The sequence below is a fragment of the Rhinolophus sinicus genome, linkage group LG05 (assembly GCF_036562045.2).
Source record: "Rhinolophus sinicus isolate RSC01 linkage group LG05, ASM3656204v1, whole genome shotgun sequence".
In the NCBI taxonomy this organism is placed as follows: Eukaryota; Metazoa; Chordata; class Mammalia; order Chiroptera; family Rhinolophidae; genus Rhinolophus; species Rhinolophus sinicus.
In genome coordinates, this window is record NC_133755.1 from 101196028 (window position 1) to 101210537 (window position 14510).

Sequence of the window (14510 nt, forward strand, 5' to 3'; positions counted from 1 at the left end):
TTACTTTTCAAAGTTGAATTGAATTACAGTAGCAATGTGTAGTATGATGTTCACTCAAAAGACGGAGTTAATCAAATGAATGCTAGCATCATTCATTGTATTACAATTTTAGTAGTTTCTTTTTCCTTTCTTAAAATGTGTATACATTTTTTTGGCACCCTCTGTATATGTAAAAGTTATCATGGTTCTATAAAAACATCCAGTACCAAAGATGGCCCTACCTACCATCTTAAAACACAGAAATGGATGACAAAAGAAGCATCTCTTCTTTTCAACACATTCCATGTCTTTTCTCTCCATAATTATGCTCAAGAGAGTCAATATTTTTAATTCCTAACATGTTATCAGGATTAGGAATTGTTTATAGTACAATTTTGGGGAGGGGAGACCCTGTAAATTAAAGTATTCAAACGGGTACCATATGTTGTTTGTAATGGATTTCAATGAAATTAAATCATGAAAGAAGCATCTGTGACAGGGAACACTGCAAGATTATGACCTTAGTCTCCAGCTTGGTCATCAGAAAAGGGAGAAATTATAAAGCTGTAGGTACTTGTCCAGCTCATAAAAGTTTCCTGACTTATGGCCATCCCAGAGATCAGCACAGGGCTGGAAGGTTGACATTGTCGGTCAGTGTGACCTAGCTCCATGCCTGGTCCAAACTCAGGCCTCTAGATTGGTCCCCAAATCCTGTCTTTCTGTGCCTTGTATGGGGCAAAAATTTTGCATTATCCACTGATTTCCCTGGAAGCAGATTTTGAGAAGTGTCATTACAGCCCAGTATTATCAGATGGTTGGCAATACAGCTAACAGTCCTTTGAATAATAATGCTAAAATAACACGCTATTGGACAAAATTATTTCAAATGAACCAACTGGGTGCCCCAAACTTGCATTTATTATACAATAGAATATAAGTAGAAGTTAGCATTGTAAATGTAGAGAAGGCTGATTTTTTGTAATATTCTTCTGTGCTTATATTATTGTTAAAGAAAATAATGTTTAAATGTTAGTAAAATGAAAGAAACGGGGACTGTCTCATTTTCATAAAAATGTATCCTCTCTACAAGCTGAGATCAACTGAGAGGAAAATATGTACATATGCCAAGAACAACCTTAATTGCACATTTAATTTTTAAAATTATGCTGTGGCTTAATTAGAATTCATTCTCTTTAGAGACACTGCTCTCCTTTTTACATTTCTTTAGCTGCCTCAGGACTAGAGAAATCTTTTTTTGGACCACATATCAAGTATGTTTTTCTCTGTTTTATAATTACTTCATGTTTCTGCTTAATTTAAAAGCCATAATATTCTTTTGGGTTTTCTTTTCTTTCTTTCTTTCTTTCTTTCTTTCTTTCTTTCTTTCTTTCTTTCTTTCTTTCTTTCTTTCTTTTTTGCTCTAGTTACATAAAAATTATTTTTATACTGAATGCAGTGTTTCCTAATATATGATGTCTGACAATTAAGTTCGTGAACTTGTTGCAATGATGTTGCTAACCTTTTCTGATATCAGAGGGATTATTCATTATGAATTTGTACCAATTGGGCAAACAGGTAACCAAGTTTACTATTTGGAAGCGCTGAAAATGCTGCGGGAAAAAGTTAGACGACCTGAATTTTTTGCCAACAATTCATGGTATTTGCATCACGACAATGCACCAACCCACACGGCACTGTCTGTAAGAGAGCTTTAGCCAGTAAACAAATAATTGTATTGGAACACCCTCCCTACTCACCTGATCTGGCACCCAATGACTTCTTTCTTTGCCTGAAGTTAAAGGAAATACTGAAAGGAAGACATTTTGATGTCATTCAGGACATCAAGGATAATACAACCACAGCTCTGATGGCCATTCCAGAAAAAGAGTTCCAAAATTGCTCTGAAGGGTAAACCAGGTGCATAGCTTCCCAAAGGGAGTACCTCAAAGGCGACCGTAGTGATATTCAGCAGTGAGGTATGTAGCACTTTTTCTAGGATGAGTTCACGAATTTAATTGTCCAATCTCGTATATCTAACTTAAAATGAGTTATTTCTATTTTATACACTTTCCTATACTAAAAATACCCAATTACATCATTAAATGTAATATAGGAAATCTTAATAATTCTCTTAAGCTATTGGCATTTCTTGCCAAAATAGTAGCTTTTATGTAATAGCCCCTCCTCTGACCCTCCCACATCTACTGCCCTTGGAAAAGTAACCAAGTGAGAACTGGAAAGTTAATTAAGACAGATCTGTTCTTGTGCTTGTGTTTGTGGGAAAGAGAAAAACCAAAACAAAACAAAACACCCAATACTGAGAATGTACATCCAAAGGAAGGAGGCAGCGTCGGGGGAGGCTGCCTCTCTGTAGGGAAGCTGACGTGGCCCAAGACATCTCCCTGATGCCTAACGTAGGGATAGCTAAACTCTCCCAGCCGTGCTGCCAGCCTCTTCACCTCCCCACATGTGTCCTCCCTCCTCTCATCCTATACTTCTGTCCCATGCTACCACCTCCCTTCTCTCTGCCTTGGTCTTCATCGGCCGCATTTCACCCCAGGGTATGACTTAGCTTTCTCCCAGCCAGAAATCACCAGTGTCAGGCAATACCGAATGTTAAGCTCACTCAGTGGGGTATCTGTTTTCCTTGCTAATGGCACAATAAAGAGTTTTGATTCTATAACTAACAGATGCAACTAAATTCTGAAAGGCAGTTATTTAACTGGCAATACAGTGTTCACTTTCTTTCTAGCTCTCGTAGAAATCAGCTACTGCTACTCACCTGCTAAAAGGAATCACAGAATAGATTTATGAAATTAAACTTCCAAACTCAAAATTATTGGTCATATGAAATAAGAATAAGATATTTCAAAAATTATCTCCCCTTACACGAGGATCTTAAAATATGCCTACAATTTAAGAAATAGAGACTCTCTTCGACACTGTGGGTAGGACTGAGACCTCCACAATTATGCAATTCCCACATCAAGTCTACATTTTTGAAAGAGCAAGCAGACTTTCTTAGAACTGTGCTAAGGTAATAACTGAAGTTTGTGTCTGTGCATCACGGGACTACTAAATAGGAACACCAATCCTGGTCCTCAGTTCCCGCATGTGACAGTGACATCCCTTCCTCCCTCTCACCTGTCCATTCTTAAACAAAAACTTACTGCATAGTGACTGTGGGCCAGGTACTATTTTATAGTCTGTACAGCAAACTAAATAAAAACTTCTGCCCTCATTAGCTTAATTCTAATGTCTGAGAAAGACAAAAAACAAAATATATAAGATAAACAAGGGGCCCAGAAAATACTGGTTTTTGTCTGGGGAGGAAGGAGCGGTAGGATGCAGGCAACAAGCAATAACAGCAATGTCAATCAAGCCAGTTAAACAACAGTGGGAAAAACAATCGCATCAGAAAGAGAAATGAATTGACTGTGGAGAACTAGTTATAACTCCCTCTAGAGGGAGAAGTATACTTTTCCTATCCTTTGTCCCCTTTCCCTAGGTGAAACTACCACAAGTGTGGGGAAGTAAAAGGTTTTCGGTAAGACTATTAAAGGGTTGGATCTCTTTCTTTTCTCTCTCTCTGTGTCTCTCTTTTTGTTTTACCTTGGTCTCTTCTAGTTGCCTTTGCAGATTTTTCGGGTCCACAGCAATGGGTTCAGATAAGTGTTTGTTTGCTGTGACCTCGCAGGCCTGCAGCTCAGCAAGAAGTCCACATGAGGCATCTTCATAATGTTGGTATTTATCCACCAGATCTTTAAGATTATTCCCAAGGACATTGCACTAAAATAACAAAAGAGAAAAGGGTGGAGGATTAAAATATGCTATTTTTGTATGTATTAAATAGCCTTAGGACCTATGAGTTATGTAACTTAGAAAACACCACACTTCAACCAAAGTGAGTGAAAACTGGAGGGTTGAGTTTTTTTCTCCTTTATATGAAGAAGCTTCCTCTGACAAGTCAAAAAGTACCATAAAAATGAGATTAGTCTTCAATTTATGCCAATTTGAAAACATCTTTACAAGGGCTGAATCTTAATCCAGATTGAAGGATTTAGATATTAATCATCAGAAGAGGCTGATCTACCAGGGTACATTCCAACTGAGTTTTATACACCATGTGAATAGCTATGTATCTGATGGAAAGGTTTTGAAGGTGCTTAATAAATCACTTGTATATGCTGCACAAGATTGATTAACATAAGGAGGGCATATAATCTATATCAGATTGAAGCAAAGGCCAAGACTCAATGACGCTTTTCAAATCATTTGTGCAACTTCGTCAGTCTGTTCAGCTTAGATAGTAAACAGGGAAATGTTTTCTTACATTTTTTTTTTGAGCTCTTACTTGTCCATGTGAGTAAGAGAAGCTGAAAGAGCCTGTTAGCCATCAAACATTAAAATAATACACTGATCAACTATTATCTGTAAAAGAAGCACCTGCCGTACTTGTGAAGGAAATTATCTAAGATGAAACTTGAGTTCTCAAGCTTGAGAGGCTGCAAAAATTAGCAAGGCACTGTTCGTTTGGAGAAAAAGCATAAACGCCACCTGGTGGTCATATTGGGTGTTAGAGCGTTTTAAAGCTATGGCTGCCTAAAAATCACTCCAAACTAATTGAAAAAATAACTTCAGAGACCTAGTCCTAAAACACATTTTTCAGAAGTAAAGAAGATGAATAAGACTGAGGGAAGTAGGATTAAACTTATTTTCCCTGCTTCATATTTTTAGGTTTCTTGCTTCTAATTCCCAAAACAACAGTTAAGAAGATAGAGTAAAACTATAATCGCAGATTGATCTTCACCTTAAAACATAAAAATAAAATTACCTTAGAGTAGAGAGACCTGAACCGATCGGTCACATGATCCAATTTGCTCTGGACCTCTCTGTGAGTTGAAGAAGTGTCAATATTATCCTGGTCAGCCTTCCCACTGCCATCTCTTTTGCTGCAAGATTTGGCTGCTTCTAACACTCTGTTTCCAGAAATGGTGATGTACCTCAAATCACCTTTGTGAGAAATCACATCTTCTGAGAAACTCTTCTGCCTCTTCAGTTTGGTCATTAAACCATCTAAGTCATCTGCACCAGCCTCCAGGTTTTCAAGTTCTTGCTCTGACTGCTGCAGCCAGTGTTCAAACTCGCTGTAATCAGCATCGAACTTTTCTAACTCTTCCTGCAGAGAATGTGTTAACTTCATTTTCTTTTCTGACTCAGCCAGCACCGTTTCGTAATGCGCTTTGAGTTCCTTCATGTTCTTTTGCAGTTTCTCTTTTTCCTCCGGCGAGAGATAGTGACCCTGTTTCTCGAGCAAGGCTTGTGCGGACTGAGTGGCCATGAGGACAGCTTGATGCTGAGAAATGATCCTCTCGTGTTGGGCCTACATGAAAACAAACCGACTGTGTCTTTAAAGCAAGGACAAGGTTACACTGAGGCTGGAGGAAGCAGTCTGTTGCCTCAGGACCTACAGACTTAAATGACCTCCAGGCAGACAACTTGCTTCTCATCAACCTTTTCCAGATGCACAGTATTTCCCTTTTACTGATGAATTTCAGAATAGCAAAAGCTGCATTTGGAGAACTTTAATCTTATTTTAAGCAGATTTCCAATCTTCTCCAGAAAGGACTTAAGTAATCACATAGCACAAGTACTGTTTTTAAGAGAAGTTTGGAAAAAAATGTAACAAATGTCTGTGCCATTTCTAAAACAAGCATCTACAACCAGGTCTCATTTTACTCACTGCTTCTTCACAACTACTGTAAAGAGACTGCTAATGTCTTTACCTACGTATTGAGCAAATGGGTGCAATACTTTTTATTATGAACTATCTTGAAAATTCATTTAAATTTAAAAGAAAAGGAATTTGTAATTCTAAAGCTATAAAAATACTATGACAATAATTAAGCAAGAACAACATACATTCAGAGAAGCCCACTGAAGTTAGAGGGACACATATAACAAAACAAAACGGAAGCCACGAGTTTTACTGAGCCTCAGTTTCCTGCAATGTTGAAAATGGAGACAATAACCCCTGCACATCACAGGTTTGCTGAAAGGAGTACATGAGATCACATATGCAGAACCTTCCCAAAGAACCTGACACATGCCAGGAACTAAAATCCACTCCGAAGGCAGAAGGCAGAGTCTCCGGCAAGTATGCTGCAAAGAGGCCACAGGTGTGCAGAGCTAGTAATTACCTCAGCCATCAGGGAAGGTGGGGTGGACTCAGGCGGCTAGAGTCCCTTTCTCTCCAGCCAGAAGCAGCTTTCCCATTGACCCCAATATGCTATACAAATATGACCAAAAGGATAACAATCCTTGTGGGCAACTTTCCACATTTCTTATACTAACTTAGACGGAACCAAATAATCTGATCCCATTACCTCAGAGCTCTTTCTATAGCCTGGCCTTCTGTTACTCTACTCCCAGCATTCTGGCCTCTCCCACCCCTATCTTCACCCCCATCTTATTAGGTACGTTAGCAACTTTTTCTCCAGTTGTTCTCTTGCCTGGTAACAGCTCTTTCCCCAGATATCTGTTTGCCAACCCACCCCCCTCCTTTAAATCTTCCCACAAATCTCATCTCTTCATAGTGGGCTATTCTGAGGATCGTATTCAAGGCTGAAAATTCGCCCCAACTCCACACTCAACCGCCTGTACCCAATTCAACATTTTTCTCTTAGCAAAAAGTTATCTTCTAACACCCCATAAAATTTAGTTCTCTGTTGCCTGCCTTATCATCCTCACCTCCTAGTATGCAAGCACCAGAACAGGGAATTTATTTTGCTCACTGGGGAACCCCAAGTACCCAGAACAGTGGCTGAATAATAATAACTGTATGCCATGAAGTGCAAAGGACCGAGAAGCACTGCTGCAGGGCAATGGTTCCGTTACAGGTCTGATCCCAATTAGGCAGCAGAGAACAGACTCATTAATATTTGTATTCTCACTGTCTGTAATGATGCCTGCCACACTGTGGGCAAATGATAAATATTTTGTCTAAATCACTTTTCTCCCACAGGCTGTGCCATTGACATTCAAATTATATTCACACACTATCCTCCAGTAGGTCTTTTGCACACAGTAGGTTGGATAGACGTATAGAACACCTTATAAATAATCTGATCCATCCCCTTCTTTTTACAGATGAGAAAACTCAGATTGTAGGAAGAGGAGAGCTTGGCCCAGCATGTGCAGCACTGAGGCATGCCTAGAAAGATCTAGACACAGAACCTTGGTCAGGCTCTTTGGTCATCTCTCTACCAGGAAATGAGGAATTGCTAAAGTATTTTCAGAGTGTCATTTTCATAGACGCTAACACATCAGAAAGCAAACGTCATGCTGTGACTAAAAACAAAGACATTCCCGTGAGGCATCTTTATCTTTGAGTCCGCCCACTGGTGTTTTTCACTACTTGGGTCAATTTACTATCCTTTCCTGACTTCTCTGTCACTGACTCACAAGGTTCCTTCAGGAATTCATTAGATAATTTCATTATAAGAGACAATTACAATAAGGTCCCTTGACATTGTGATACAGTAAATACTTCCACCCTACTTCTGGTTTAATTTATATTTTCTGTAACATCAGAACCTCACAGACAGCATACTCTTCCAGAGACTTCAACTTGGAGGAAAGCACAAAGAACTGCAGAAGTTCCTAAAAACCCAGTCGTCTCACTACCAAATGTCAAACGCTGAAATAAAATGATCAATTACGGGACACTTGAAACTGGTTTTCGAAAGTTGCCTTTGGTCCCATAGTAGCATTAACGTTAGCTTTGATTTCCACCAGGCAGTGAATTTTTAAAAGGCCTCTTGTTCCTCTTCTCAATACTAGCATTCACCGTAGAGATGAGCTGAGGCCCAGAGGGAACATCACAGAAAGTTGCACTACGAACATGGCTTAAAGGTAGCAATGACTGAGCTCACGGCCTAATATTAAGTCCAAACCCCTCCCTTATTGGATGTGTCACCTCGGGCAAATTAGTTTCCTTCTGTAGGTTACGGTTTCCCCATCTGTAAAACGAGAATAATAATCTCAAAGAGTAGCTGGGAGAACTAAATGCATTAAAATGGGAAGAACTTAGAGAGTGCCTGGCCCACTGTAATTTGTTCTATAAATCTTCGTTGTTGTATTATTATTATTTCTATTAATTATAACTCTGCTTCACTTATAAGAATGGCATATTTAATGATTGATTTCTCATTGTTTTGACTTGCTTGGAATTCTCACAATAACTTACATTTGCCATAATGATGGACCTAGGGGGAAAAAAGGACTTTATTCTCAATGGTCATTAACACGTTGCATACGGCAGGGTTTAAATCCCTTGTGAAGATTCTTGTGATCCGTACGCAAGGTGTTAAGGTTTGAAAAGACAAGACATGTGCTAAGTTGTTCCTATGTTTACCGACGTGAAAATAGAATTTTACAGTATCATTATGTTTAAGACAACGAACCTTAACTTTCTGGTATTGCTGGTTCAGATTCTCCTCAGTGGTTCCAACTGGCCCATCAACATCAGTTTCCAACAGGTTACCATTAACTTCATCCTCTTCTCCAATCGCCGACTTGCTATCACCTTCTTGAAAATGAGTCCCATTCTGTTCAATCACCTGTTTCTGTTTTATCCCCACCCTTTGCGAGTCTTTGTCAACATCTGACAACCAGTCCAAGAGGTTTTCTATTTTGGTTTTACTCTCTTCCAGCTGCTTCTCAGCGGCAACCTGGGGGGGAGGGGGGAGTTCACAATGGGTATTCTGAACATGGGCCAAGGCATTAGTTTTAAGACATGCTAAAGGTAAATATTTAGATAATTTACAATTAGAATGGGGATACTAAAAACTGATACACACTGAAAACTGAACACACTGAAGTGAAACCTTAAAGGAACTGGAAATTACTTTTAAGTTTCCACTGGTCTTAAAAACATATTCCTAAGCTTTAACTATAGTAATTAATGAGTCCCTATATATTTCACAAGTAGAAACTCTCATAATCCCACTTAAATGTTGTTTTGTTTTGTTTTGTTTTGTTTTAAGTTAAGTAAAGCCAATTCTTCAACCTTACTGCAGTATTTGGTCAATTACAAACCTGGAAACCCAAAATTGTAGTCCCAGGTACTAAATGATGATTGCTTACCACTACCTGATGTCATTTAATAAATCAAAAAACTGTTACACTAATCATTTTCAACAAAAGCAACAGTGTACCCATTATTTGAATAAGGACCTTTTCAGTTTCTTCCTTGATTGCTGTCGTCACAACTTTATCCAGCTCCTTCTTCGACTGTTCTGCCTTTAAATTAAGCTGTTCACACTTTATCTTAGCTTCATTAAGTTTCTGTTCAATCAAAGCCTTATCTTCTTGTGACAGCTTTTCATCATTCTCTTTTAAGAAGTTCTCTGTGTTTTTCACTATTTCTGCCAAAGCCTGTGCACTTCCTTGCATATCTTTCTGCAATTCCTTATAATACAAAAAGAAAACAAATCTTATTAAATTATTACCTATTTAATTTATCCTGAGTTGTAATTCTAAAAGAGGAAGTGAGCAGAAAAGGAGAATCTAGCATGTATAGACTGAAAAAGCGTATTCAATATGTTAACTTGAGTTGGTTTATTTAAGTCACAATATTTAATGTAATTTGAAAGCACTAAAGAAAGGTATGAGATTTTCGTGTTTAACAGAGATGCGGTTTGTAAAACATTGAAAACAACAAAGTACTCAGTATACAATTTATACAAATTGGCATATACCAGATATTTTCACATTATATAAGCTCATTTGCAAAGCTTTTAAATACCTGGCCATGTTATTTATTCCATTTCTAAACATTTATGTTTTAATATGCATCTACTGCTCAGGATAAAAACAAATAGGTCTCCAAGTTATGAGCTAAGTTGTGCCTAAGATAATTTCTATACTAAGATAATCTCTTCTTCTAAACACTAGAGCTCTACAATATATTATGTTTGCACCTTTGCCTTGGCTGTTAAGAAGTTCAAAATTAAGAAATCTCCTTAGCAGTTATACCTTTCCTCTGTCTAGATTTCTCTGTGTAATTTTTCCTCTTCTCTTCCTCCTTTACTTTGCATTTTCTTCTCTGTATTGCACTGTATTTGAGCTTTCATATTATTTATGCATCCTTTTATTTTAAGCTTCCTCAAATTTTTCTGAGAAGTATTTAAATTGAAAGAGATACTACTTGTTGAACCACTACTATGTGACATTAACTGTGCTAGTCACTTAACACACAATATTTACTTAACTCATACAATAACATAGCAATGGAACTAAGACCGATGAAAAAACTGTAGCACAAAAAGATTAAATTATAAAGTTAACAACATGTAGAGTCTGGAATTTAGAGCAAGAGCTAACTAGTTAAGATGAGAATATTATTTCTTCTGACATCAAAATAAAGATATCTTTATCTGCCACTACTGTTTGTTCCTTCAATGAAAAGGGACAAACTGCAAAGAAAGTTGAAAGGAATAAACAAGAGAAAGAATCCAAACTGAGGGCTATTTCATCTGATTTGCAAGTGAGTAGGTTGGTCTTAAAGGATCCAAGTTTTAACTCATCTCATAAGGTATTTCCACTATCACACCTTTATATCTCTACCATTCACTATATTACCAAAAACTAGTCAAGAAAATTACTTGGCTTGCTTGAGGTTGGAAATGGAACTCTTAGTATAAAGTTTATAGCTCAGGAGGGTCGGGGGCATCTAGGTACACCTTGCCTTGGAAAAGCTAAAAATGATGCTACTCTGCAGTCATTTTAAATGAATTCCAAATAACAGTAACCAAACTTAACATCAACATTGACCTGCTGATGCAAAGCCAAATTCTACCTCTTGCTTGGACTGGTACTTCTTTAATTCGACTGTGCCATCTCCAATCACGAAGGTTTCCTGGTGACCAATCAGGCGGTTTTCAGTTTGCGTAAGGAGATCACATATCCCTTGCAGTTTCTCTTTGTACTCCTGCTGACGCTCTGCCACCATCTAAAAAGGAGCAAAACCAAAGCCTCTTAAATGGAGGTCATAAACTCACTATTGTGATAGCTCCTTATTAGAACACATTTTGCAAGTTTCCTCTAAATAAGCTTTTCTAAGTATGCTGTAAACATGATAGCAGTGGGGTACAAACTGAGCTAGGTGACACAGAAAGTAAGAGCATGTCCCATGTACAAGGAAAGAGATCATGTTTGGATGAAACTGCTCAACAGAATACTGGCCATGCACATGTGTGAGAGATGGAACTTCGGACCGACAGGAAGAAACATTCCATTTTCTTAAGCTCTTGAAACCTGCGACACACACAATTAATTCTGTAAAAGGATATCAAAACAGAAGTTAGTCATGATTGTCTGTTAATATATTTGATATGTGCATATAGGTTATCATGCTAGAAACAATGCCTGGGTGCTTCGAGAAATAATAAAAAGGACACTGCATGCAATATTTTTACTGAGTCACTATGTCTAATTCTATTCCCACCCCTTTGGTCATTATCGATTACTGCTGGATGCAGCACTCTAATATAATTCATTAAATATTTCTAAGAGATTTATTTCATGTCAATTACTTGCATCTTTTATTTTCCTATTATACAGAGGATGTCAAAAAATGTATACACATTTTCAGAAAGGAAAAAACTGTATTAATTGTAATACTCAATATATACCAATAACAAAAGACGAACACAAGTCATGTTTGACTTCTGCAATTATAAGAGGTGCTCAAAGTGGTTACCATCAGCATCCAGACACTTCTGATTATGGCGAACTACTGCTTGAGCATAGGTAACATCTCTTAAAATGTGTATACATTTCTTTTGGCACCCTTGGTATATATATATATACACATACTACTAGTTAATTCATCTTATAGCCATAGGTCATATTTACTAGGAGCTTAACATATGCTGGGCAATACATATATATATATATATTTAATCAATGCTTACAATACTACCAGGTAAGCACTATTTCCAATTTATTATTTCCAATTTACCAATGAGGAAACTGGTTAAGTGATTGGCCCTCGGGTCACACAATAAATGAATGGAGCAGCTGGGATGTAAACACAGGCAGTCTGGCTCCAGAGACCAGGGTTCTGAACTGCTTGGCCATACTGCCTCCTAGAGGAGAAAGATGGCCTCAACTTTCTTTACTCAGGTTCATCTATCCATCCACCCCTTGACATTTCTGAGTGCATCCACATAGTCTACTCCTAGGGAAAGAGTGCAAACTCTCACCTGAAAACAGTAGTTTTAGGGAGTCATGAAAATTAAAATCAATGAATTATTGTATAAAATAATATTATGCTATATTGTAGAATCTCTACATTATATATACACCCTGTCCATTAACTGCCTTTCCAGAAAGCCTTTCCTATCATGCCATATTCCCTGGGTGTCTACATTACATGTTTCACACTGAAGAACTGAAAACAAAGAATTCCAACTCCACAAAGAAAGGCAAACCTTCTGATCACCAAGATCTTGTTCTAGCTGTAACTGAGTCTCTAAATGTTCCACCTGGGTAGTAACTGATTCCTGTACATCAAGAAAACACTTCTGAGTTGTATTTAAGAGCCTCAGCAGTTGTTTGCTCTGGTCGGGAGACAGATCTTGTGCATATTCAGAAATGAAGAACTGCACATCAAAGGCAGTGGTCTCCAACTGCATTTTGGTATGTCCAAGGTCTTTTAACACATTCTGTGAAGAAAGCAGTACAAGTGACCAACAGGGAATTAAGCCACAATGTAAAGTTTATATGAACGATAATATTCAGTTTTTAAAATATGTTTTATATATCAAAGGATTCAAGGTTTTATTGATATTCTTTTATTTTTCAATTTGTCGAAAATCTACTTATCATCTAGTATCAACTATAGATTAAATTATTTAAATACTGAATTAATTAATATTATATAAAAAGATAACCCCTCCAAGAATATTTCACCCTTGCCTGCCACATCACACTAAAATGTAACGCTGACAAAAAGTAAAGATCCAACTTATGTCCATTTAGCACAATGACGAGAAGTATCAACATTAAAATATTGCTTGCTAACATTTATAGTAGCCATTAACACATAAACAAGATCAGGGAAAATTTGAAACATGACTTAAATGGGCCAGAATTTCAGTTTTTTGACTCACAAGCCAGGAGCCAGGAGCCTAACCATCATTCATGAGGCATGTTGTTCAAATTAAAAACTTGGAAGAAAAAAAGGGCACGACAAAAATGACTAATATATGAATACAACTCATAGTATGATGTATTTATACTATTATGGATTTGACTAATATATAAATACATAAATACAAATCGTAACATGTCAATGGTAGTAAGAGTTTGATATGGCAGTTGGGATAGCATCAAAATGACATCCATAAAGTTGTGATTATTTTATAGTTGCAACAATTATGAACCAACATCATGCAGAAACAAAGAAAGGAAATAATAGTTTATAGCTTTAGCAAAGTCGTAGTTTTTTAAACATTTGTTATACTAAATCCACAAGTTTTTAAATTTGCTTTGTCTTACTTATTTTGATACTTGCCTTGAGTACCTCCAAAGTTTTCTTTATACATTCAGTATCTCGAACATTCACAGTCTCCATATCCTTCACAGATTTGCTCTTCTCTGATATCCAATGTGAGAATGACTTAAGTTTGTGCAGAAATTCTTCATGGGAAACTGCTAGTTTTGACTAGAAAACAAAATTGTGTATCCATTTCTGTCTGTCCCCAAATTTCAAATTCCTACAAATGATGATTCTGTTTGAAAGGCTCAACCCTCTGAAAATAAAATACTTCATCTTAGGACTAAATTTTTAAATAATCAAATTTTCTTCAAAACTCCAATTTGACTCAGTGTGGAATACTTTGATGCCTACCATTTCACCGTCAATTGCGAGCATGATTTGTTTCATTCTTTCTGAAGACACGTTGCTGAGGAAAGAGAAGGCATTCTGTAAACTGTCGTGGCTTATACTTAATTTCTCAAGATGTCCTCTGGGGAAGTCACGGGGAAGAGACTTTAAAAACTCTTCGGCCAACTTCATGTCTTTTCTTAAAATAACAGCAATTGGCGCCAATCCCAATTCAAATGTCTGCAAAAAATATATATCCCCCAACAATTTAGTAAGAAACACAAATATAACTAATATTCAAAACATAAAAGGGCTCTGCTTATTTTTCCAAATTAACATTAGCTGACTACCATCCCTAACAGGCAGCAGACAATTCTTACCTCTAACTGTTTCAGTTGTTTTTTCAAAGCTTCCAGATTGTTATCCAGAGACTCTTGGTTGTCTAAGGGGGGTTTCATATCTTGAAGCAAAGCCAAATATTCCTGCATTTTTGATGTGTGCTGTAGACACTGCTGTAACTCATTGGAAAACTAAACACAAATTAGGAAATTTTAATTCAATAGTCTTTATGCAGGTTTTTAAAGCAAATACAATGTATGGGATTATTCCCCCATGTCTCAAGTAGCTACTCCCATAT

At 37.2% G+C, this 14510-nt stretch overlaps 1 protein-coding gene across 29 annotated transcripts in view; it reads right to left on the minus strand.

The window, feature by feature from the left end:
- DST (dystonin) overlaps positions 1-14510 on the minus strand; it is a 428022-nt gene that overhangs the window by 115996 nt on the left and 297516 nt on the right. For 23 of the 29 annotated variants that reach the window (XM_019734631.2, XM_074333118.1, XM_019734623.2 and 20 more), the window contains 9 exons: positions 14254-14403; positions 13898-14113; positions 13562-13711; positions 12477-12710; positions 10841-10993; positions 9217-9450; positions 8445-8711; positions 4814-5362; positions 3592-3768 (listed from right to left, as the gene is read on the minus strand). In XM_019734631.2, the coding sequence (XP_019590190.2) occupies positions 3592-3768; positions 4814-5362; positions 8445-8711; positions 9217-9450; positions 10841-10993; positions 12477-12710; positions 13562-13711; positions 13898-14113; positions 14254-14403 (2130 nt within the window). The remainder of the gene's footprint in view (positions 1-3591; positions 3769-4813; positions 5363-8444; positions 8712-9216; positions 9451-10840; positions 10994-12476; positions 12711-13561; positions 13712-13897; positions 14114-14253; positions 14404-14510) is intronic. The other 6 variants (XM_019734644.2, XM_019734643.2, XM_019734642.2 and 3 more) reach the window with 1 other exon arrangement.